Here is a 25,928-nt window from a genome sequence, read left to right on the forward strand (position 1 = left end):
GGCTTCTGCAGAGCCCACACGCAGCCTGGTCTCCAGCTTTGAGGAAGCCTGCCTGTCGGTGTGCATATTCTCTTCCTCATGGTTTTTAAGTCGTGATACAATATTTGGTGGGGGTGTGTGAAAAAGGAAGCACTGCCTTCCCTAGAAGCAACTCAGCAGCTGACAAAGGGAGTGAAGAATTCTGTCTGATGAGTCTTTCCTTCCACTAACCCAAGCTGGAAATGACTGTGTGGCTTATTTGTCGTTGTTTGGTGATGCACAATTATACTTTTGCCAGCAGGCTTAGTAGCATCTTCCTGAAATGTCTTAAAGGGCAGATTCCTCTGCCTGACCTCATAGTGAAGCCCTTGCATTAAGTCTCGGGAGCCCATTTGGGACAGAGGACACAGCCTCCAAGCTAGCTGGTCCAGGTTCCTTTGCAAACTCCAGAGCTTGAGGGATAGGATTATAGGCAATCCTTCTCAGATGAAGCCAAAAGATAGCTATGGGGATCTCAAAAGGGGATGGAAGCTTTGGGCTAGAGCAAGAAGAGCTTATCCAGGATATGACTTAGTGAGGGACAGCTGTGCCATGGGTAACAAACCACTAGCCATGGCTGACCCGCTCTACTTCACGGTGACAGTGGTTCCATCCCTAAAGGCATCCAGTCCAGCTACAGCTGTCCCCACAGTTCAGAGTTGATGACATTTCCTTTAAAGATGGTGGCCAGAAAGTTGGCTTTAAAACACAAAGGAATGATTCCAAGGTTTTACCTAAGGGTAAAGTAAGGGCCATTTTCAGGCTTCTGGAATCTGACTATCCCAATGACACTGCTGGAAGAGGCCAAGTCTGAGACTCTCTGTCTATGGAATAACTGTTGACCTATGCCCTGAACCAAGTACCCTGACCCTGAAAGAAGGCAATGAGAGGAATGGGGAAGGGCTGGGGCTCTGATTCCATTTGCACTGGCTTTCAAGATCTCCTCCTGGTGTGGGGCAGCCTATAGTTAGTCATGAGATCCAATTCTTCCCGCTGCATACTCAGCTCTACCGGGCCCCAGAAAACTTAGAAGTAAAAGCATTGGGTCAGATCTAGGCTAAAAAATGCCATCCTTGCGGGGACTGGAGCGAAGCCGTCATCTTGCCACACAGCACGCTTGTTCACTGGTCAGTGAAAGTCAGTGGACTGAAGAGATGAACCTCCAGAACTGTGTGCTGGTCTTTGATAGACTAAGTAGTAATGTTTTCCAGGCCCTTTCCTTGCATAAAGAAGAATCGGCCTCACCTACACGGTGAATGGGGCACCAAGGAGTGAACAGGATGTACTTTATTATCCTTCTGCCTACTCACCTTACCTCCCAGTGCCAAGTACCCATTTTGTTTGTGTGGTTTCTGAGCCCCAGATCTAAGCTCTAGAGCCACAGATGAAAGGTGGACCGATACCGATACCGATACCGATACCGATACTGGACCAATGACACCGCCATCTCTAGGAAAATACAGACAGTGTAGTGTGACTTCCCCTGAAGCCTAGCAACAGCTCGTGGACTTGCTTACCCTCGTGCCTCTTTCACTATAGGGAAAGGTTATGCGAATACTGTACATAGGTTATTAAAAAAATACATTTGCTCTCTTTGAAGAAGAATGCACAAATGCAGGGCCAGCCAGTGCTGGGGTCCGGACTCTGGGGCTGCAGCCAGCAGCCTCTGTGGGCCTGAGGCCTGCCTTCATGAGTGGTGGCTGCTGATGAGTCCCCGGAGTTGCTTGGCCACAGTGTCAATCAATTTCTGCTTGTCTCGCTCATTTTTCCGAAATTGTGCAAACATGTTGTTCTTGCGGCTAGTGTCCTTCATCCTAAACAGAGAAGGGAAGAAAGAGAGCAAAGTGTTTGAGGCGGCAATGGTGGCTAGTGTGTCTTAACCACCACCCGGAGTTGAGAGAGTCCAGAACACTTCCCTGTCAGGCGCATGCTCACCTACTACTGTTCACGACGCTGCCCTCCTGGCACCCAAAGGCCTCCCCACTTCAGTCACCTTTGGAGAACAGTCAAGAGCCGGCCATGGCCGATCGCCTCCTCATCCATACCCACCCTACCTACTTCCTTCCCTTCTATGCCCCGGTATGCCTCTGTTGTAGGTATCTGGCACCTGCTGCAGCCCTGACGGTCAACAGGACCTTAGAGAATGTCTAAGGTCTTCTTATCACCTCATAAACCTACTAAATCCTGCTGGGACCTTACAGCTGGTATTTGAAAGGTAAAGCAGAACGCTGCTCTTAACTAGCAATCCGAAAGAACATGAGTAACTGAAAGCCACTGTGCATTTCCAAAGCGTACTCTACCTGGTTGGTCTATCCTACCGCTAACAAAACCAAGGGCTTGACTGATCTCTTTTCCTTTGCCTCAGGGTAGGGGCCCAGGGGCAGTGAGGTGGCCAGAGGGCATGGCGCTGAGGACAGCAGGCGCCAGAAGACTGAGCCAACCGGGGCTTTAGGCAAGGCAAGCCCCTAAGTTCTCAACGGCTGCTATGTCTTCAGATCTTGACCTTTGGAAAACTTTCTAACTGGCTCATGCTAAAACTCCAGGGATGGAATATTCCTAGAGCACAAACCATGGGCAGTTCTGGCCACCAGTTCCACCAGATGGAGAGACCTAAGTGGGAAGCATGGATGGAGAAAGTCAAGGCCAGGCTGAGGTCGCCAGAGCAGCCCCCAAGCCCGACTAAGCCATTGTGACAGATCCCAGGAATCTGTTATTCCCCAAAAAGGGCCCAGAGCCCCTGACATCTGTTGGTGATTGTTAACTCTGGCCCCAGCCTCTGCACACTGGACCTCCAGCCCACGGCTAGTTCTAGTGGTAGAGAATTAAGGACACTGCCCAGACTCATTTCTCCTTGGGGTCAGGCTAGGCGGTTCCTCACCACCGTCCCCCAGGAACTTGGCCAGCTCTGACTTCACAGTCCCCTGGCCTGCACGGAGATAGGCTAGGAGAGGGGATGGAAGGAACCTGGCACTGGGGAGTAAACTGCTTTCAGGCAGACTTCCCAGGGCCTTTGGCCAATCCTGGCCCATGTTTTTTTTTTCTGTGGGGTGGCCATGTGCAGAGGGACAGACTAGAGGCCAGTCAAAAGGCCAGAGAGCCCATAAGGACATTTATATCCATATGGTAGGGAGGTTCTAATGAGCACCATTGCTTTATGGCTCTGGCTGACAGTGACAGCCACAAACGAATTGAGACTTCTCTCTCTGACCTAAGCTTTAGGGCCGTCAGCCTGGAATTACTCATCAAGCACGCTTAGACACTGTGAATAAGGTACAACCACCCACATGTGGAGGCCTGAGCTTGGACGGGAGGAAGAAGGAGAGATGACAGAGGTTTAGAGGTTTAGGTTGTAAAGAAAGCACAAAGGTCCCCAAGGCTATGATGATTATTGTATTTGGTCCCTTAAACATGAACTGCACAATTATGTTTGTGGAACTGGCTTGATTTAATATTATTTATCCCAGAGAACAGCTCCTTTACCTTTTCTGGATATACCATAAATCTAAATAAAACCAACACAAAGCAAAACAGAAAGAAACGATAAGGGAATAAAAACACTTCCTACCTTTATAAGACATTTCATTTAACATCCTATGTGATCATTAGTTTCATGACTCCTCAAAGCAGCCCAGAGATAGGCAGCCAGAGCCGGCTTTCAGCTCCCATAGGGAAGTTCCAGAAGTAAGGGAGGAGAAAGGGAAAAAGAGGGTGGTCTCCAGGCCCCAGAGGCCAGGATGTTTTAGCCATGAAGACCTGGAGTTGGGATTACTTGAAAGAGAAACTCAGGTGCCCTGAGGGCTGATGGTGGCCTGCTAGTTTGTACCCTGGAACGCTCTAAAACCAAAGGAGAGCCCTCCCCACGCCCCACTGCATTCTGTAAGCCTAGGATCTGGGTCTACTTTGGCTACGGCCACCTCTCAGTGACCAGGGGCCTCTTCTCTTTCCTGAAATGTCCTCGTCAGGTCTTTGGGTCTTTCCATGTCTCACCCTGCTAAGAAGCGTCAGGTTGAAAAGGAGAGAGTGTCAAGGGGAAAGCAGGAATGGGTCAGGTAAAGGGACTGATTCCTATGAGGCTGGGAAATACAGATTTTAGTGACCTGGGTGGCCTTTGGCCCTGTTGTGTTTGGAAGGGAGGTTTTAAACCCTGCTGATCGCTCGGGCTAAGCACATGGCTCTATTACTGGCTAGGCCTCCAGAATGCTCCCGAGAGGCTGATTATTTTAGCCTATTGTTGATGCACAGGAAGTAGATGAGCAGTACTTCTTGGATCTAGAGATTCTCAGGAACAGAGGAGTAAAGGACGGTGGAGAGGCAACGGGCCAAAGGGAATCCTAGAGCCCGTTTAGACACATAATGAATATGACATCTAAGCACCAACGCAAAAGCCATTTCAGCTGGGTACTGAGAACTCTGGGATGAGGCCTTGCCTCTAGTAAAGGGTCTTCGACGGGAGATCTTAAAGCCATGGGCCTCACCACTGGGAGGGAGGGGAGACTGCTGAGGAGCTCCCGTGTGTCAGGGCTAGGCCCTGGACTAGCAAGGGTATTGCGTGTGCCAGGAAGCTGGCTGGGAACAACTCTTCACCTGGCACCGATGGGGGAAAATCCCTGTTACCACTCCCAGCCCCAAAGGAACTGGTAAGCCAAGGGTCACTCTAAGGACCAAGGAGAGAGGAGGCGGCCAGCCAGTTGGCACCAGACTGGTTTAGTAGATTAGTATGTCAGGGTGGGGACAACTCACAGGGTAGGGATATTAGTGTAGTCATTAGTGTCAACGAAAGAGACCGGAAGGACTTGCCTCAAAGCGATGGAAAAGGCCCAAGTGAATAATATACTTACTCTCTAGATATCCTAGGGAAGAAGGTCATTGGGAGAGAGAACCATGGGAAACAAAGTCAAAATGGAAACATCAGTCTCTGTCTTGATCTGGAGAAAGTCAACTCTGGGCTCTTAGTTTCTTGGCTCCAAACACACACCTCTGCCCCTCCCCTTCTCTCCCCTGTCATATTGCACAGTAGGAAGGTACACCTCAGCCTCTGCTTCTGTCTAAGGCTCCACTCTGGCCTCCTGGACTCTGATCCTTGCCTTGCTAGGATTTGAGACCTGCTTGGCTGGCTATATCCGTAGACTTGCTACACTGTCGAGATGCAAGGCACTCTCCTAGGAAGCTGCTAAGAAGCCAGCGGTTATCTAGTTTGATGACAAGAAAAAGCTTCTTAGTCTCTGGTCTGCCAGCTCTCAACCAGGTAAGCTAAAGCCAGAGCCAGGCTACAATGAATAGCAGATTCCAGCATCTGGGTGACTTATTGGTTAGTGAGATGCTCCGGACCTGGCTAACTCAATTTCAGTGGAAGCATCTCTCCGTCAGAGATGCTACAGCCCTGTAGCAGGACTTCTGCGGGCCAGTGACTGCCTAAGGCAAGAATGAGGCACCTCCAACACAGCTTTCTTGGGACAGTCAGCACAGTAAAGCTCAGTCTGGCAGGGGCGGGGCTTGGAGGGGCAGGTGAAGGTTTCAGTAATTTCAGGAGCTTCTCTGCTAGGAACAAGAAGCCGTCTGTTCTGTGGGGCTGTCCTCTACCCATCATCATACTCCAGATGGCTGGGGCCAGGCTCACTCTGTTCACAGGCTGAACTGAGCCCCAAACTAAGGCATCTTCCTTTCTCCTCTTGTCATCTCTAGGTAAGCTCTGAGGTAATGTCAGAGCCCAGTTGACCCATACTTGCCCTAGCTTGTCAAGGCTCAGGAATTAAGAGGCCACAAGAGGAAGACTGGCCTGCCAAATCCAATGATGGAGACTGCCGAGAGCACCTATGGAGACTTTAAGAATGGGGCCTCTTTGCGGTCTTTTCAAGGTATTGGCAAAGAGAAAATTATCCTCTATACCAACCTGCCATCCCCACCCCCCAACACAGACCACTGGATGGGTACTCACTTCTCAAGCAGGGTCAGAGCTGTCACAGGGTTTACCCGGAGGTACTTGCAGGTGGGCTGACCATAGTCAGCAAGGTAGGTTGACCAATCCCACTGGAGGAAGAGATCTAAAAGCTGTAAAATATCATCAGACAGATAAGACAAATCAGGATCTCAGAAACCCCTCACATCCTTCACTACCATCTACAGTAGACTTGAAGAATAAAATTTAAAACATAGTAAGAGAAAGAATGGCTACAGACTGTATTGCAATTAAGAAAATAAATGAGTAATCACTATAGGCAGAGTCATCTCTTCCATAAGCACTGTAATGTTGCTAAGAGTACACGCTGCTAGCAGACAGCTCTCAGAGGCAGGCCTGTAATGAAACTAACATCGGACTGAATCAAAACACAAGACTATCCTAATAATCACTCATTTGCTTAATAAATACTTGTGAAATGCCTTCCATGTGCCAAGCACCATTCTAGGAGCTCAGAATTCAACAATGAACATATAAAGGTGGATGTGTCCAGTGCCACATATGCAACTCTATGAGCTTTCAGGTTGGAAGGTCTGGGTTCAAGTACGAGTTTCAGGACTTGCTGCGTTGACTTTGCCCAAATTACTCCGTTGATATAGACACATGCACATGCCAGAAACAAACCAGACACACAGACAACACAGAAACACTGAACCAAGGCATAAATGGGCCATGCAATATTTACATGAGGCAATATATTACACCTATGTGGACACTGGCTGAACAGATGGAAACCTGTTAACTAAATACATTTTGTCAAAGGCTTTCTTTCCCAGCCAGCTTTAGCCGCAGGTATCACTCTAATAAATATTTTAAAATTGTAACTGAATAAAGCTAAAGAAGAAAAATGAAATCAGTGCCTTTCAAACGTAAGGGTGATGAAAGGGAAGGTGCTAGCTCCCCTCTATAAACTTCTAGAGGGGTCACCATCCCAGATTCACATCATTACATAGAAGAAGGGCCTTCAAGCTGGCTTTCTAGCAATGAGATACATATAAGTGCTTTTGGACTCAAGACATTTCTTTACTTCTCCCTTTCCAAGAGATAACAGTTGATGAAGATTGTAGATGGCTATCACTCTGTGCAGAACGAAGAGAGGCCTAGAGTCAATCCAATGCCAGAGCCTGGGCTCTTAGGCACACCTTCTTCCCTTGTCTGTCTTCACTGCCCAGCTGGGCAAATGGGCAGTGTGGGCCTTGCCCTACTTGGCCAAGCTTCCTCTTCTATCCACTCTCTTAGAATGGCTGTTATGAACTTCCTCAGACAGGATGGGAATTGGCTGAAGTCCCCCAAATTTTGCTAAAACAGAGAAAAGCCCCTACACCCTCAGCCAGGAAAGGGATGCTAAAGATGAGAGGAGAGGGGGAGAGAGACAGACACGTCGGTTGGCCTGGGTCAGCACGGCCCCAAAAGGCCCTCTCAGGTCTCTTTTAGGTCACGCCTATGTTAGTTGGCAAGTAAAAGGGCTTCTACCACTTCCTTTTGCTGTCTCCAGGCCTTGCAGAGCTCTCCTTTAGAAGAAATATTTCCTTGACTTCCTATTCTAATCTTAGTATTTCTATCCTATAGTGTCCAAAGACCCGTCAAGACAGTTTCTCCTAGGGAGCATGACAGACACTTGGAGTGTCCCTTGTTCTAAAGGTCGTCTACAAATATGATTACGCTTTTCCTCCAAATCCCAAGGAAAAAACTATGAAAAAGATAGCATTTTCTTAATTAAATTTTTTTCTCAGAAAATTTAAAAAACCTTTTACTGTTTGCGTGCTAGGGAGCTAACAAAAGAAAGGTGAAAGAAAAACAAATAAGTTTAATTGGAAAAACATGAAAACATGATTTCTTAAAGCTATTTCAGGTATTACTTTTCAGATGTGGACATATATATGCATTTAATAAAACTACCTTCTCTACTATCGAATTCCTAATTTCAGTGATGGAATTAATGGTATCAGTATTTTCTGATTTACTGAAAAGAACACCATGTCTTTTGGGGCTGATGAAGCCTGGGTAAATCACCAGTGGGGTGTGGAGGGCAGTTCATTACTCAGCTCTAAGTTTTCTATTTTTAAATTCTTGCTAAAGTCTCTCAATGCCAGTACTGAGACTAAGAGCTCTGGGATGACAAGCTACCTAATTTATCCCACTCCAGGCAAGGAAGCTACACAAACTCTATTAAGCTCAACCAGTATGAGCCTGTAGCTCACACTCTGCGTCTGTGCTGCTTTCTACAGTCCTTTTCAGTGGCCTGTACCTAGGTCTGATGGCCTCCTCTGAGACAGATGGACACATACTAGAGTCTGGGTGGGACTTAACTAAGTTAACTGCCTTGGGGTGCAGTTCTACTGGATTCCTTAGAAACAGTGTTAGAATAAGAGAACAAGAAAACTGGCAGGCTTGTTTATCAATACAGCACTTTGGTCTCCAGACTATGACTTTCAGAGGTGAACCAGGCCCTCTCAGCCTAGTTCTCTGCATGCAATGGCCTTGTTAAATCTCAATAAAGTCTCTCTCAAGGATGCAGAACATTCAGTCATCACTAACGATCACATTCTTTTTTATTTTTAAAATTTTTCATTTGGAAATAATTTTCAATTTATCAGAAGGTTCTAAGAATAGATGTAGTATAAGGAGCACCATATACCCTCCTCCCAGATCCACCCATTGTCAACATTTTACCCCATACGCTCCATCATTTGTGTTCTCTCTCTCTTTCTTTCTTTGCACACACAGTACCTCTTTTTGGAGTCTCTTGAGAGTAAATTACATATATCATGACCCTTTATCCCCAAATATTTCAGTGTTCCTAAGAATTAGGGCTATTCTCATACATAATCACAGTATGGTTTTTAACTTTAATAAATTTAATATTGATACTGTCCATACCCTAATTTTATAAGTTGACCCAATAAAATCCTGCATAGCCTTTTTGTTTATTTAGGATTAGGTATTACATTTAGTTATCTACTGAGCCTACTTTAATCTGGACTATTTCCACAGTCTGTCTCTTTCTTATATGATATTGACATTTTTGAAGGATGTCAACTCTTCAAAAGTTCCCTGTCTCCTTTTTCCCCCCTTAGTTTTGGTTTTTCTAATGCTTATAATAAGATATAAGACATGCATTTCGGGCCGGAATATCACATGTGATGTTATGTCCTCCTCAGGGCATCACATCTGGAGGTATACAATATACAGTGTTCATTTGTCTCTCATTGGTGATATTAATTTGGATCACCCAGTCAAGACGTTGTCTGATTTCTCTACCGTCTAGGTATTATATTTTCTTTTGCAACTAGGAAGCAATTGAGGAGACAATTTAAGACCATGTGAATATACTGCTCCTGGTTAAAATTTCCCCTTAGATTTAGCATCTATTGAGGATTCTTCTTCGCTTTGGTCTTTACTATGATGGTCTCACACTGATGACATTCCAATTCTATCCTTCCCTCCACGTTTATCAGTTGTCACTCAGCATTCTACCATAAGCAAGTGCTCTCTCCTTCTCCCCCATTAATTTATCTATTTTATTATTGGTATGGATTCATGGGTTTCCATTTTTTCAATGGTTTATATTCATTACTATACCTAATTACTTTGATGCTCAAATTGTCCCAGGTTTGGCAAGTGGGAGATCTGTCAAGCTACAGCCTGTGTCCTTGTGACATGCCCCCATGATTTTTTTTTTTCAGGACTTCCTTACTTTCTGGCATAATAAGGTGTTGCAGGTTCATCTTGTATCTACCATGCCCAGCTCTGAAATCAGCCATTTCTCTGAACAGCCCTGGTTTCTTTTAGTGGGAAGGTTATTAGAGATCAAGATTTGGGTGCTAGGTGTGCTCATTGCTACTTGGGGACAATCTATGGGGAGTTAAGCCCTCTCAGCGGACAGAGCTAGGAAATATATGCATATAATCCACATATACACACGCACACACATACATCCATACATCCATGTGTACTTATATAAGCATGTATGCACACACATTTTAGAGATCATGAGTTTACACCAATACCTCCAATTCTAATCATTCTCACAGAGTTCTTTTTTGCCTTCCTCTATCCCACATATGCTTTCTTCCACAGTGAGAATCCTGGCTCTCAACGACATCATCTCATTCACTAATTTGCTTAATCCTATAATATATCTAAAATCAGTTCAGAATTGTTTGTATATACCACTACAAAAACAAAAAAGCCTGCTAAAAAGAGTTTGAGATTTGTTTGCAATTTCCTCTCCCAACTTGAGTGTGTATCATCAAAGCCTATGCTCGTAAGCCACTTGGATTAGTCCTTTTTAAATTTTCCCTTCAGTTTGGTTATGGTATTCATCTAAATACAACTGGGTTCATTTGTTTCCATTTGCTTTTAGTTTTAGGCTCCTCCCTCCCATTCTTCTTAATTTTTTACATATGTAGGACATTAACATGCTTCCAAAAGTCAAAACAATACAAAAACATTAACTCAGAAAAGTGTCACTCTTTCCTTTGTTGTATCCCTTTCACCCCAATTCCTACCATGCCTTATAGGTACCCAACTCCATTGTTTTTGGATATGTCCTTCCTATGTTTCTATTTGTAAAGATATGCAGATACACGTATGCTTTCTTATTCCCTCCTCTTTCTTTCACAGAAAGTAGCATACTATATATGCATTTTAAGGCATCTTACTTCTTGATGTTTGTAAGTAGGTGGTGGATGGAGAAGAAGAAAAAAGAGGAGCATCAAAGGTGGGACACTGAACTTAAGATCACTATTCCTCAAACTTTATTGAGTATCACTTTTGCAGTTTTTACCACATCCTCATGCCACATGTGTTATTATTAACTTAACATTTTTGTTTGTATTGATTCATATTTTGGTCATAAAAATTTTGTAAACAATACTTTACATCATTTTCACAAATGGGAAACCATTCATACTTGTCAGAAATAGAAGATAACTCAAATACTAGCACCACAATGAGACGTTCCCTTTGGCATCACAAAGACTATAACATGATTTAGTGTTTAATGGTTATTATTTTGAAATAATTTTAGACTTACATACAGGTTGCAAAAATAGTTTAGACAGTTCCTCTATACCCTTCACCCAGCTTCTCTAATGTTCACATATTATATTACAATGATCAGAACCAAGAAATCAACATTGGTACAATACTATTAACTAAACTATGATTTCATTCCATTTTCACCAGATTTTCTACTAATGTCCTTTTTCTGATCCAATCCAGTATCCCCCATTTCATTTAATCATCATGCCTCCTGAGACTCTTCCAATGTGTTATAGTTCCTCATTCTTATTTTTCAAGACCTTGATACTTACACTTTACTTTCAGTCATTTAATTTTTTTTTTTTTTTTTTGTCTGTGCCACACAGCATGCAGGATCTTAGTTCTCCGACCAGGGATCAAACCTGTGTTCCCTGCAGTGGAAGTGTGAAGTCTTAACCACTGGACCGCTGCAGAAGTCCCCAGTCATTTATTTTGCAGAATGTCCCTTAATTTGGGTCTGCCCAATATTTGTTTATGGTTAGATTGAGGCAGTAGTTCTCAACGAGGGGAGCTCTTGCCTCCCATGGGACATCTGACAATGTCTGAGACATTTTGGGTTGTAACAAGGCTGGGTGATGGTAGTGGAGGTGATGCTCCTGGCATCGAGTCAGTAGAAGCCAGGAATGCTGCTAAACATCCTACAGCGCTCAAGACAGCCCCACAACAAAGAATTACCAGCCCCAAATGTCAGTAGTGTTGAGGTTAAGAAACTCTGGATTGAGGTTATGCATTTTTTTTTTTTTGCAAAAATATTGTAGAAAAGGAGTGATACTGCCCCTTTCTCAGTGCATCATATCAGGTATATATGATGCCCACATACATATCTCATTGTTGATCATTTGGTTAAGGTGGTGAGTTTCTCTACTGCAAAGTTATTACTTTTACCTTTGTAAATAATTAATACATTTCCTATGGGAGATATACTTTAATACTATGCAAATCTCCTGTTTCTCCTCAAATTTTTGTCCACTAACTTTAACATCCATTGGTGGATCCTGCCTACAACAATATTTATTATTAATATTGATAATATTAATAATTTTAATATATGTAGTTATTAAATGGAATTCTCCTGTGAGGAAAAGTGCTGTCCCTTTTCCTCCATTTATTTATTTGTCCAATTATTTATATCAGCATGACCTCACAGGTATTTATTTTATTTCGTGGGTTATAATCTAATACAATCATTATTCATGTTATTGTTCAACTTATTCTGGCTTTGGCCATTAGGGACGCCTTCAGACTGGCTTTCCTGTGTATTTTCCACCTGTCCCTATCCTTTCTTGAACAATTCCTTACTTGCTGGCACTATAAAATGTTCCAAGCTCATCTTGCACTTTCCCTGCCCTTGCTTTGGAACCAGTTACTTCTCCAAGGAGCTCTATCTAGTTCCTTGTTTTGGGGAATGGTTTTTAGAAACCAAGATCTGAGCACTTAGCATGCTCAGTTCTACTGAGGTGTTATTGCCTCTAGGCCCTCTCAGTGGACAGAGCTAAGAAACATATGTATGTTTATTAACACATCTATATCTTTTGTGAACATATTTTAAAGTCATGAGTTCATATTCGATGTCTATGATTCCAGGCAAACACCTGAGGATTCATTCTCTCCTTCCCTCTTTCCTTATTTATCACTTCTTTCTCTGACAATGAGAAACCTGGCTCTCATTATATTTTACTTATTGGTTCAGTCCTAGTGCAGTATAAAGTAGTTTCAGAATTGCTAATCCACACCCATGTGAGAAAAACAAGTTTACTAACTAGAGTATAGTACTTTCATACAGTTCTTTTTTGTCTTTAGCCTTACAGTTGCCAGTCAGAATACTGGTTTTAATTTTTTTAATTTTTAAAATTAATTAATTACTTAATATCTTTATTGGAATACACTTGCTTTACAATGGTGTGTTAGTTTCTGCTGTATAACAAAGTGAATCAGCTATACATATACATATATCCCCATATCTCCTCCCTCTGGCGTTTCCCCCCCACCGTCCCTATGCCACCCCTCTAGGTGGACACAAAGCACTGAGCTGATCTCCCTGTGCTATGCGGCTGCTTCCCACTAGCTATCTATTTTACATTTGGTAGCGTATATATGTCCATGCCACTCTCTCACTTCATCCCAGCTTACCCCTCCCCCTCTCCGTGTCCTCAAGTCCATTCTCTATGTCTGGGTCTATATTCCTGTCCTGCCCCCAGGATCCTCAGAACAATTTTTTTCTTTAAGATTCCATATATGTGTTAGCATACAGTATTTGTTCTTCTCTTTCTGACTTACTTCACTCTGTATGCCAGTCTCTAGGTCCATCCACCTCACGACAAATAATTCAATTTTGTTTCTTTTTATGGCTGAGTAATATTCCATTGTATATATGTGTCACATCTTCTTTATCCATTCATCTGTCGATGGACACTTAGGTTGCTTCCATGTCCTGGCTATTGGAAATAGAGCTGCATTGTGGTATATGACTCTTTTTGAATTATGGTTTTCTCAGGGTATATGCCCAGTAGTGGGATTGCTGGGTTGTATGGCAGTTCTATTGTTAGCTTTTTGAGGAACCTCCATACTGTTCTCCATAGTGGCTGTATCAATTTACATTCCCACCAACAGTGCAAGAGGGTTCCCTTTTCTCCACACCTCTCCAGCATTTGTTGTTTGTAGATTTTCTGATTATGCCCATTCTGACCGGTGTGAGGTGATACCTGTAGTTTTGATTTGCATTTCTCTAATGATCAGTGATGCTGAGCAGCTTTTCATGTGCTTCCTGACCATCTGTATATCTTCTTTGAAAAAATGTCTACTTAGGTCTTCTGCCCATTTCTTGATTGGGTTGTCTGTTTTTTTGATATTGAGCTGCATGACCTGTTTATATATTTTGGAGATTAATCCTTTGCCCACTGATTCGTTCGCAAATATTTTCTCCCATTCTAAGGTTTGTCTTTTCATCTTGTTTGTGGTTTCCTTTGCTTTGCAAAAGCTTTTAAGTTTCATTAGGTCCCATTTGTTTATTTTTGTTTTTATTTCCATTACTCTAGGAGGTGGATCAAAAAGGATCCTGCTGTGATTTATGTCAAAGAGAGTTCTTCCTATGTTTTCCTCTAAGAGTATTATAGTGCCCAGTCTTCCATTTAGGTGTCTAATCCATTTTGAGTTTATTTTTGTGTATGGTGTTAGGGAGGGTTCTAGTTTCATTCTTTTACATGTAGCTGTCCAGTTTTCTCATCACCAGATATTGAAGAGACTGTCTTTTCTCCATTGTATACCCTTGCCTACTTTGTCATGTATGAGTTGACCACAGGTGCATGGGTTTATCTCTGGGCTTTCTATCCTGTTTCATTGATATATATTTCTGTTTTGGGGCCAGTACCATACTGTCTTGATTACTGTAGCTTTGTAGTATAGTCTGAAGTCAGGGAGTCTGATTCCTCCAGCTCCGTTTTTTTCCCTCAAGACTGCTTTGGCTATTTGGGATCTTTAGGGTCCCCATACAAATTTTAAGATTTTTTGTTGTAGTTCTGTAAAAAATGCCATTGGTCATTTGATAGGGATTGCTTTGAATCTGTAGATTGCTTTGGGTTGTATAGTCATTTTCACAGTATTGATTCTTCCAATCCAAGAACATGGTATATCTCTCCATCTCTTGGTATCATCTTTAATTTCTTTCATCAGCATCTTATAGTTTTCTGCATACAGGTCTTTTGTCTCCTTAGGTAGGTTTATTCCTAGGTATTTTATTCTTTCTGTTGCAGTGGTAAATGGCAGTGTTTCCTTAATTTCTCTTTCAGGTTTTTCATCATTAGTGTATAGGAATGCAAGAGATTTCTGTGCATTAATTTTGTATACTGCTTCTTTACCAAATTCATTGATTAGCTCTAGTAGTTTTCTGGAGGCATCTTTAGGATTCTCTATGTAGAGTATAGAGATGTTATCTGCAAATAGTGACAGTTTTACTTCTTCTTTTCCAATTTGTATTTCTTTTTCTTCTCTGAATGCTGTGGCTAGGACTTCCAAATCTATGTTGAATAATAGTGGTGAGAGTGGACATCCTTGTCTTGTTCCTGATCTTAGAGGAAATGCTTTCAGTTTTTCACCATTGAGAATGATGTTGGCTGTGGGTTTGTCGTATATGGCCTCTATTATGTTGAGGTAGGTTCACTCTATGCCCACTTTCTGGAGAGTGTTTTCATAAATTGGTGTTGAATTTTGTCAAAAGCTTTTTCTTCATCTATTGAGAAGATCATATGGTTTTTATTCTTCAGTTTGTTAATATGGTGTATCACATTGATTGATTTGTGTATATTGAAGAATCCTTGCATACCTGGGATAAATCCCACTTGATCATGGTGTATGATCCTTTTAATGTGTTGTTGGATTCTGTTTTCTAGTATTATATTGAGGATTTTTCCATCTATACTCATCAGTGATATTGGTCTGTAATTTTCTTTTTTTGTAGTATCTTTGTCTGATTTTGGTATCAGGGTGATGGTAGCCTCATAGAATGAGTTTGGGAGTGTCCCTTCCTCTGCAATTTTTTGGAAGAGTTTGAGAAGAATGGGTGTTAGCTCTTCTCTAAACGTTTGATAGAATTCACCTGTGAAGCCATCTGGTCCTGGACTTTTTTTTGTTGGAAGATTTTTAATCACAGTTTCAATTTCATTACTTGTGATTGGTTTGTTCATATTTTCTATTTCTTCCTGGTCCAGTCTTGGAAGGTTATACCTTTCTAAGAATTTGTCCATTTCTTACAGGTTGTCCATTTTATTGGCATACAGTTGCTTGTAGTAGTCTCTTAGGATGCTCTGTATTTCTGCAGTGTCTGTTGTAACTTCTCCTTTTTCATTTCTAATTTTATTGATTTGAGTCCTCTTCCTCTTTTTCATGATGAGTCTGGCTAATGTTTTATCAATTTTGTTTATCTTCTCAAAGAACCAGCTTTTAGTTTTACTGATCTTTGCCATTGTTTTCTTTTTTTCTATTTCATTTATTTCTGCTCTGATCTTTATGACTTCTTTTCTTCTACTAACTTTCGGTTTTGTTTGTTCTTCTTTCTCTAGTTCTTTTAGGTGTAAGTTTAGATTGTTTATTTGAGATTTTTCTTGTTTCTTCAAGTAGGCTTGTGTTGCTATAAAATTCCCTCTTAGAACTGCTTTTGCTGCATCCCATAGGTTTTGGATCATTGTGTTTTTGTTGTAATTTGTCTCTAGGTATTTCTTGATTTCCTCTTTGATTTCTTCAGTGATCTCTTGGTTATTCAGTACCATATTGTTTAGCCTCCATGTGTTTGTGTTTTTTACGTTTTTTCCCCCTGTAATTGATTTCTAATCTCATAGCGTTGTGGTCAGAAAAGATGCATGATATGATTTCAATTTTCTTAAATTTAATGATGATTGATTGGTGACACAAGATGTGATCTATCTTGGAGAATGTTCTGTGTGCACTTGAGAAGAAAGTGTAATCTGCTGGTTTTGGATGGAATGTCCTATAAATAGCAATTAAGTCCATCTTGTTTAACATGTCATTTAAAGCTTGTGTTTCCTTATTTTCATTTTGGATGATCTGCCCATTGGTGTAAATGAGGTGTTAAAGTCCCCCACTATTACTGTGTTACTGTCAATTTCCTTTTTTATAGCTGTTAGCAGTTGCCTTATGTATTGAGGTGCTCCTACATTGGGTGCGTATATATTTATAATTGTTATATCTTCTTCTTGGATTGATCCCTTGATCATTTTGTAGTGTCCTTACTTGCCTCTTGTAACATTCTTATTTTAAAGTCTATTTTATCTGATATGAGTATTGCTACTCCAGCTTTCTTTTGATTTCCATTTGCATGGAATATCTTTTTCTATCCCCTCACTTTCAGTCTGTATGTGTCCCTAGGTCTGAAGTGGGTCTCTTGTAGACAGCATATATATGGGTCTTGTTTTTGTATCCATTCAGGGAGCCTGTGTCTTTTGGTTGGAGTATTTAATCCATTCACGTTTAAGGTAATTATCCATATGTATGTTCCTATTACCATTTTCTTAATTGTTATGAGTTTGTTTTTGTAGGTCCTTTTCTCCTCTTGTGTTTCCCACTTAGAGTACTTCTTTTAGCATTTGTTGTAGACCTGGTTTGGTGGTGCTGAATTCTCTTAGCTTTTGATTGTCTGTAAAGCTTTTGATTTCTCCATCGAATCTGAATGAGATCCTTGCCGGGTAGAGTAATCTTAGTTGTAGGTTCTTCCCTTTCATCATTTTAAATATATCATGCCACTCCCTTCTGACTTGTAGTGTTTCTGCTGAGAAATCAGCTGTTAACCTTATAGGAGTTCCTTTGTATGTTATTTGTCATTTTTCCCTTGTTGCTTTCAATAATTTTTCTTTGTCTTTAATTTTTGTCAGTTTGATTACTATGTGTCTCAGTGTGTTTCTCCTTGGGTTTATCCTGCCTGGGACTCTCTGCACTTCCTAGACTTGGGTGGCTATTTCCCTTCCTACGTTAGGGAAATTGTCAACTATAATCTCTTCAAATAATTTCTCGGGTCTTTTCTCTCTCTCTTCTCCTTCTGGGACCCCTATAATGCGAATGTTGTTGTGTTTAATGTTGTCCCAGAGGTCTCTTAGGCTGTGTTCATTTCTTTTCATTCTTTTTTCTTTATTCTGTTCCGTGGCAGTGAATTCCACCATTCTGTCTTCCAGGTCACTTATCGTTCTTCTGCCTCAGTTATTCTGCTATTGATTCCTTCTAGTATATTTTTCATTTCAGTTATTGTATTGTTCATCTCAGTTTGTTTGTTCTTTAATTCTTCTAGGTGTTTGTTCTTTAATTGTTCTAGGTCTTTGTTAAAGATTTCTTGCATCTTCTTGATCTTTGCCTCCATTCTTTTTCCGAGGTCCTGGATCATCTTCACTATCATTATTCTGAATTCTTTTTTCTGGAAGGTTGCCTATCTCCACTTCATTTAGTTGTCTTTCTGGGGTTTTATCTTGTTCCTTCATCTGGTACATAGCCCTCTGCCTTTTCATCTTGTCTATCTTTCTGTGAATGTGGTTTTTGTTCCACAGGCTGTAGGATTGTAGTTCTTCTTGCTTCTGCTGTCTGCCCTCTGGTGGATGAGGCTATCTAAGAGGCTTGTGCAAGTTTCCTGATGGGAGGGACTGGTGATGGGTAGAGCTGGGTGTTGCTCTGGTGGGCAGAGCTCAGTAATACTTTAAAGTGCTTGTCTGCTGATGGGTGGGGATGGGTTCTCTCCCTGTTGGTTGTTTGGCCTGAGGCAACCCAACACTGGAGCCTACCTGGTTCTTTGGTGGGGCTATTGGCAGACTCTGGGAGGGCTCACACCAAGGAGTACTTCCCAGAACTTCTGCTGCCAGTGCGCTTGTCCTCACGGTGAGCCACAGCCATCCCCTGCCTCTGCAGAAGACCCTCCAACAGTAGCAGGTAGGTCTGGTTCAGTCTCCTATGGGGTCACTGTTCCTTCCCCTGGGTCCTGATGTGCACACTACTTTGTGTGTGCCCTCCAAGAGTAGAGTCTCTGTTTCCCCCAGTCCTGTCAAAGTCCTGCAAGCAAATCGCACTAGCCTTCAAAGTCTGATTCTCTAGGAATTCCTCCTTCCATTGCCAGACCCCCAGGTTGGGAAGCCTGACATGGGGCTCAGAACCTTCACTCCAGTGGGTGGATTTCTGTGGTATAAGTGTTCTCCAGTTTGTGAGTCACCCACCCAGCAGTCATGGGATTTGATTTTATTGTGATTGCACCCCTCCTACCATCTCATTGTGGCTTCTCCTTTGTCTTTGGATGTGGGGTATCTTTTTTGGTGAGTTCCAGTGTCTTCCTGTCAATGATTGGTCAGCAGTTAGTTGTGATTCTGGTGCTCTCGCAAGAGGGAGTGAGCACACGTCCTTCTACTCTGCCATCTTGAACCCATCTCATCATCTTTAATTTCTTTCATCAATGTCTCATAGTTTTCTGCATACAGGTCTTTTGTCTCCCTATGGAGGTTTATTTCTAGGTATTTTATTCTTTTTGTTGCAATGGTAAGTGGGAGTGTCTCCTTAATTTCTCTTTCAGATTTTTCATCATTATTGTATAGGAATGCAAGAGATTTCTGTGCATTAATTTTGTATCCTGCTACTTTACCAAATTCATTGATTAGCTCTAGTAGGTTTCTGGTAGCATCTTTAGGATTCTTTATGTCAGTCAGAATACTGGTTTTTAAATTACTTAGTTTAGTTCTTTTCTTCCTCACTCCTTTCAGTGTGATTATGCTATCCTTTCATAATTTAGTTAGATTTATTTTTCACTGCTTGTATTCAATTTGGACCCCCTCCCCACCACATACTGGTTGGTTTAAATCATTTATTTTGGGGAATGAGTCAGAGCTACATAAAAAAGTATACTCAGGGGGCTTCCCTGGTGGCGCAGTGGCTAAGAGTCCGCCTGCCGATGCAGTGGATGTGGGTTCATGCCCTGGTCCGGGAAGATCCCACATGCTGTGGAATGGCTAGGCCTGTGAGCCATGGCCGCTGAGCCTGTGCGTCCAGAGCCTGTGCTCCGCAATGGGAGAGGCCACAACAATGAGAGGCCCGTGTACTGCAAAAATAAATAAATAAAGTATGCTCAGAAGTATCGTTCCCTCCTCATCCCAGCTAAGCTGTTCTATTCTCCCCATTTCTTTCTACATCTTTCCTATTGACCCTTCACAGGGTTCTGGTTTGTCCTTCTTTTACTTCTTTTGTACAAATGAGAAGATACATGTGAATTTTCTTATATCCTCTTCTTTCTCACCTGAAGGGTAGCATGCAATAGATACTCTTTTGCACTTCTACTTTTCTCACTTAACCGTCATCCTAGAACTCACTCCAAAAGATGCTAATTCCTTATTAATGATCGTATTCTTGATTTATTCATATACATGTGGTTTTTGTAAACTAGATAAGTCATTTTCAAGGGACACATCAGACATTATGTTTGGGGGCATTTTACCATTTAACTGGTGGAAGAGGAGTGTTAGATATTTTCAGAGTAGAACATACTGATAAATGTTATGGCTACTTCAATCAAAAGCAAACTCAACCAATCATTAATGATGCTTTGACCTCAAACACAGGGTTATTTGTTTATGGTATTTATTGGAACAGGAGAATTAAACTCATGTAGTAGTTGATGTGACATCTTATAAACTACATAGGTTAATAAAAATTGTAAATTATGTGATTATTGGTTATTATACAAAAATGTGTACAAGTAGGAAAGGATAGGACAAGGAAAGACATTTGAATCAGGTTATACTAAACAATCTACTATGATGGAATATCTGTTTTCTTTTTTTTTTTTTTTGCCTCCTCTATGACTTTTATGTCTTCTAACTAGGGCTTTGGCAGTTCTAAAGCTGTCTCTAATATATTTCTGTTATTTCAGAACATGCTCATGGCTTAATAGGACTCAAATTACAATTCTGATTTCATGCGGGTGGGGGAGAGGGAAGGACAAAGACCCAGAAAGGATGAGCAAAGTGCTGAAAATCACAAAGTAGACAAGTGGTAGAGATGGCTTGATGGTTTACATTCCCCAAGACACCATAGCTGTTTATTTTTCAAAATCTTCATTGATTCAGCCTTTGGGTAAGGTACTTGCCTAAGGCTAGGTCAAACTTCTGAACAGACTTTCTTTTGTGCAATGGTAGCTAAGAAAGACTAGCAAAATCCAAATGAGTCAAAGTGAAAACTAGTCCAAGACCAGAGAGTGAGTTAACTGGACAGAGTGCAGATAGCATTAGAATAGCAGAACAATTGCAAACTTCTAGGAAATACCTTCGAAATGAGATACTAAGATAAAGTAGGACTCGTTGATCCTTGTTCATGCATATCAACATACATACTTCTCCAACAGAAGATGTAGAAGTGATTTCAAATAGATGAGTTGTTCACAGGTGAAGGAGAATTATAGATTAATATGCAAGCAAACGAACCTGAGGGTGCCCCTGTCTTCTCATAGGCAGAAAGGATTACCCACAGAACTCAGAAAGTAAAAATGAAAAGACTGGTGAAGAATGCCCAGCTTGTTCCCACTACTAGACTAGTATTTGTTACCAAAGCAGTTCATATCATGCCTAATTTTGGTGAGGAGAATTGTTTTATATATTCTCCCCTTTACCACTAATTCCTGAGATGTGAGCCTCATCACCCATGTAGACTGGGAGCTTCCCAAGGATGGGGATCATGTTTTCTCCTTCGACTACTCTACAGCATGGGCCAGCATAGGGCTAGATTACTAGCAGGTAGTCAGTAAAAACATGTTACATAGAATTAAAGTAGTTAAACTGACAATGTTATAGGAACAACATTGGATAGATGGTGGGAAGGACTTATAATCTGTGTTTCTCGCAACAATCTTTCCAAATAGACCAAACCTAGGGTCCTTCTGACCAGCACTAGAAGGAAGGTTGTCTGAGGAAGAAGGAAACATCAAACAGGGTGATAATAGCTATGACAGATGAGTGGGAACCCAGCCCTGGATATTTGGCTCTAAGGTCCCAGGGGAAGATCCTATGACTAGTGAATGGGAATTCAGCAGATGTTTGGCTTCAAGGAGTCATCGGGGCTGGCTCCTAGCGGGCAGCATGGGGCCTACCTCATGTTAGGGAGAGCCACCTCTTAAAGATGCCATGGGAAGCAAAGGACCATAGGAGCGAAGGTACACACAGACAGACACAAAGACACACTGACAATAGCCATACCTCTTTCCCCCAGGGGTGATTTTCTTTACATGTTTTCTTTTGAACAGGCACACTGAGTCCTGTAGAGAATTGTGTTCCCAAAGTAGGTATGTCCTTGAAGTAAACTTGATTTACGGAAATCTGAACTTGCACTTTATATACATTCCAGAAGAAATCTTCATGTTAAACAGGTTAGACGGCAGAACGATTTCAAATAACATGCTCCTCTGGAATACTTAACATATAATCTAAATGACAAAATTCTAAATATGCTACCTCTTCAGAACACAGCTACCATATAAAGCATAGTCTACTTACTTACTTAAGAGAACAGTAAACATACAGAACACTAAGCCAGGAGATTGTTTTTTTTGGTCCACTCCCAGTCTTTGACAGGATGAAACCAATCGCACCATTTTAAAGTATTTTTCATAAACACTAATGCACAGGTGCCTTTTAAGAGGCAGTTTAGCACAGCAAAAAGACCCTCAGGCTGGGGGTCCCCTGACTGACAGCGTGACCCCAGATAAGTCACCAAATCTGTTTTTCTCATTCGGATATGGAAACATAACAGCTCCTATCAATAGCTGAGGACAGATCAAGAGGACAATTGTGGGAAGTCCACCAAAAGGCATGGACTTGACTAATGACTCATTTGTGTTTATTGCCCAAGTTTCCCCCAACGCCTTGTCCCTGGTGCTGGGTCACTCTCATTCAGAGAAGACCATCTGTCTGCCTCCCACGTATCCTCAGGAGCACTTCCTGACACAGAAATCTAGGCAAACACAGGAAAGAGAAAGCAGCAATTATTTTAACAAACACAAACTGAGTACCAACAATGTATCAGGCATTCTTCTAGGCACATGAAAGGATGAATAAGACATCTCTAGTCTTGAGGAACTCAGTCTAGTAAATAACAGAGTGATGTGAGCGCTCTGAGATGTACTCTAACAAGGTGCAAAGAAAGTTCAGAAGAAGGGCATCTAAGCTTGAGTCAGGTAGGTGGGGACTGCCTTAAGAATAAGCAGTATGAATGAAGCAAATGATAAATGGCCTCATATGCTAACAAGCTAAGGAGATTGAATTTTAGCCTGGAGGCTTCTCCACTTGTTTTCATCAAAGCTGCTATGTGCTTTCTTCTAGATCATGGGCAGGAAAACTACAGCCACCACTTGTTTTTGTAAATAAAGTACTGGAACACAGCCACGCTCACTGGTTGACATATCGTCTATGACTGTTTATGTGCTATAACAGCTGAGTTACGTAGTTGTGACAGAGACCATTAAAGCCTGAAAAACCTAAAATATTCACTATCTAGTCCTTTACAGAAAAAGTTTGCCTCTAGATCCAGGCCAGGGAGGGCAGTGTGGTCTGAAATTCTCTCAGATGTAAAATGTCTAATAGCCACTAAATTAAAGAAAAGAAGGAAAGAAAATGGTTTCAAGGAGACCATTCTGATTATAATGAGATGGCAAAAACTTCATCATCTTAACATTGGGCATTGGAATTCTTTTAGGATAGAGAAACCTGTTTGGGGGAAATATCTTGCTCTGTAAGATCCCCAAGGTGCCAAGACATATGGTAGAGAAGGGGGATGGAATTTGTTACTCTGGTTCTTGAGAGGCAGAGAGCTAATCTAAAGAGAGGAGACTTAACTAACATGTATGAGAAGGGTTAAGAAGGGAATTCCTATTGCTATTATGGCCCCAAACATCTTTGGAGATCTGGGATGTCTGATAAGTGACTTTAAAAAAAATAAATTTATTTATTTATTGATTTTTGGCTGCATTGGGTCTTTGTTGCTGTGCGTGGGCTTTCTCTAGTTGCAGCTAACGGGGGCTACTGTTTGTTGCAGTGCGCAGGCTTTTCATTGTGGTGGCTTCTCTGGTTGCGGAGCACGAGCTCTAGGCATGCGGGCTTCAGGAGTTGTGGCACGTGGGCTCAGCAGTTGTGGCTTGTGGGCTCTAGAGTGCAGGCTCAGTAGTTGTGGTATATGGGCTTTGTTGCTCCGTGGCATGTGGGATCTTCCTGGACCAGGGCTCGAACCCGTGTCCCCTGCATTGGCAGGTGGATTCTTAACCACTGCGCCACCACGGAAGTCCTGATAAGTGACTTTTTCAAAGCTGTTTGCTGTGTAGTATGTGATATAAATCCCTAAAAATCCATGCCCTGAATCCCATTCTTTAGGTAAATCTACTGGGTTCTTAATTGCTTGGGTGAATGATTTTTTTTCCCCCTCTGAACTCAGAAAGGCTGAGTTTCACACTTAGAAAGCTGAAAAACTACACCGTGTAAAGGGGAGCCCAGGAAACAAGAAGACTGGAGGTCTAGGGATTCACAGAAATTTGAAAGAGGCCTTTGGATATTTCACAGGCTATGAAGCTGGGGTGGGGAGAGGTTCCAAGTTTCTCTGGATCTCTATAGGTTAAAGGAATCTGGCTTATACCTGAGTTTTGCAACAATGGCCACTCCATAAGCTGGCACCGGGGCCTCCCAGAAAGCTCTGCCCTCCTCCTCTTTTTCCCCCTGGCTGAGTACAGGCAGGCAAAGGGTAAGCAGTGGCTGTGCTGATCCCTGATTTCCCTCCAGCCCAGCTGCCAGGTGGGTTCATTCAGCTCTTTATCAGAGACCAATTGCAAATCGGCAGCTCTGCCTGAAAGGAGATGTCGCTCTGAAAAATATTTATTTGCCTCATAAATGTTGGTTTATAGGTTTGCTATCTAAACTTTTCACCTCTGAGACTACTCTGGTAAAGAGAAAAAGAAAAATAGGGAGGCTTAAGGCTCTCCCACTGTCATCAGTTGGTGTCTGAGGGAAGATTTCCAAAATTTAAAAAATCGAACACCAAGCATTCCATTGTGTCAGAGGCTGTCCTATAAGGCCATTTCTCATTGATGACAGCATCTATCCTGCTGCAGGGTGATAATAACCATACTGTACATACATGTTCAAGGGGAGGATGGGAGACCTCTGCCCTGGGCTGACTGAGTTGCCCCATGTTGGGGTGGGGAAGCGGGAAGGCAGGCAGGTGTCAGTTTGGGATGGAGCTGCTGCCATAGATGTGGTAGAAGGAGGCGGGAGCCGTGGGCCAGTTTCCTTCTGGGATATTGTGATTTGTTAAAGGTTGCTAGGTGAGCGGACTAGGGACTATACTACTGAGTTTTAACTAAACTACCCTCCCTCCCTCTCTGGCCAAAATAAATAAGTGGTTTAAAAATACCCCTGCAACTAAAGCACTTATACTCCAATTTTAAAAATAAATAAATAAAATAAAAATACCCCTGCAAAGACACCATGAATTGAAGACAATATTAACAATGTAAGTATGAGCAAACATTAAGAAAACGGCAGAACTTACAAGTCTCCACATCACGTGCAAGCTCTTCGTCATCCACATTACAAAGTAAAAACAATGATGACTAATTAGATTTGATAAAGTAGTCCTCCAAACTTGAAATTATAAAAAGGCGATTTAAAACACGATTTGCATCCACTATTGTGAGCAATGAACTTTACTTAGCTTAAGTACATATTGTGCCTTGAAATAGTAATGATAGTAACATGAGTCTGTACATGCACATGGGCATACACACAAGCCGACTTCCAAAGGTAATAATAATGTTCTGTTTCTTTTTTTTTTTCTTTTGCGGTATGCGGGCCTCTCACTGTTGTGGCCTCTACCGTCGCGGAGCACAGGCTCCGGACGTGCAGGCTCAGCGGCCATGGCTCACGGGCCCAGCCGCTCCGCGGCATGTGGGATCTTCCTGGACCGGGGCACGAACCCGTGTCCCCTGCATCGGCAGGCGGACTCTCAACCACTGCGCCACCAGGGAAGCCCAATGTTCTGTTCCTTAAACTGAGGTGGGGAGAAGGGTGCGTGTAGAACTATTTCATAGCTGTTCAGTATCTAATACGGCATTATATAGTGATGGTACCTGGTTGGTGATTGTTACTGGCTGGTCGCTGTTTATTGGTGTTGTGGTTATTATGATTACTCCTGGTAATTAAATAAAAGCGTGCTAAAGGTGAGAGTAACAAGGAATGACAGGAAGTATAGTCTGATAAGGACTTCTTTGCTTGAGATCAGTTTGGGGAACTTAAGTTGAATAAGGGATGTGGTTTTCGGTAAAATGTTTTCTAGTCGCATTAAGTCCAAAAGGGAGGATGCTGATTTTTGGCTCATTGATAGGTTTAGGTGAGGAGGCAGGCGA

The 25,928-nt window shown here is 42.1% G+C and overlaps 1 protein-coding gene across 8 annotated transcripts in view; it reads right to left on the reverse strand.

Annotated features, from left to right (window-relative positions):
• Positions 1-237: 237 nt before the first annotated feature.
• Positions 238-25,928, reverse strand: part of EXOC6B (exocyst complex component 6B) — a 696,544-nt gene continuing 670,853 nt past the window's right edge. For 7 of the 8 annotated variants that reach the window (XM_027131993.1, XM_027131994.1, XM_027131995.1 and 4 more), the window contains 2 exons: positions 5,954-6,066; positions 238-1,832 (listed from right to left, as the gene is read on the reverse strand). In XM_027131993.1, coding sequence (XP_026987794.1) covers positions 1,706-1,832; positions 5,954-6,066 — 240 coding nt within the window. In that variant the 3' untranslated portion in view covers positions 238-1,705. Of the gene's footprint in view, positions 1,833-5,953; positions 6,067-25,928 lie in introns of those variants that run through there. The other variant, XM_027132000.1, reaches the window with a different exon arrangement.

The sequence above is a fragment of the Aethalodelphis obliquidens genome, unplaced genomic scaffold (genome assembly GCF_003676395.1).
Source record: "Aethalodelphis obliquidens isolate GAN/ISIS:26980383/991018 unplaced genomic scaffold, ASM367639v1 scaffold40, whole genome shotgun sequence".
NCBI classification, from domain to species: Eukaryota; Metazoa; Chordata; class Mammalia; order Artiodactyla; family Delphinidae; genus Aethalodelphis; species Aethalodelphis obliquidens.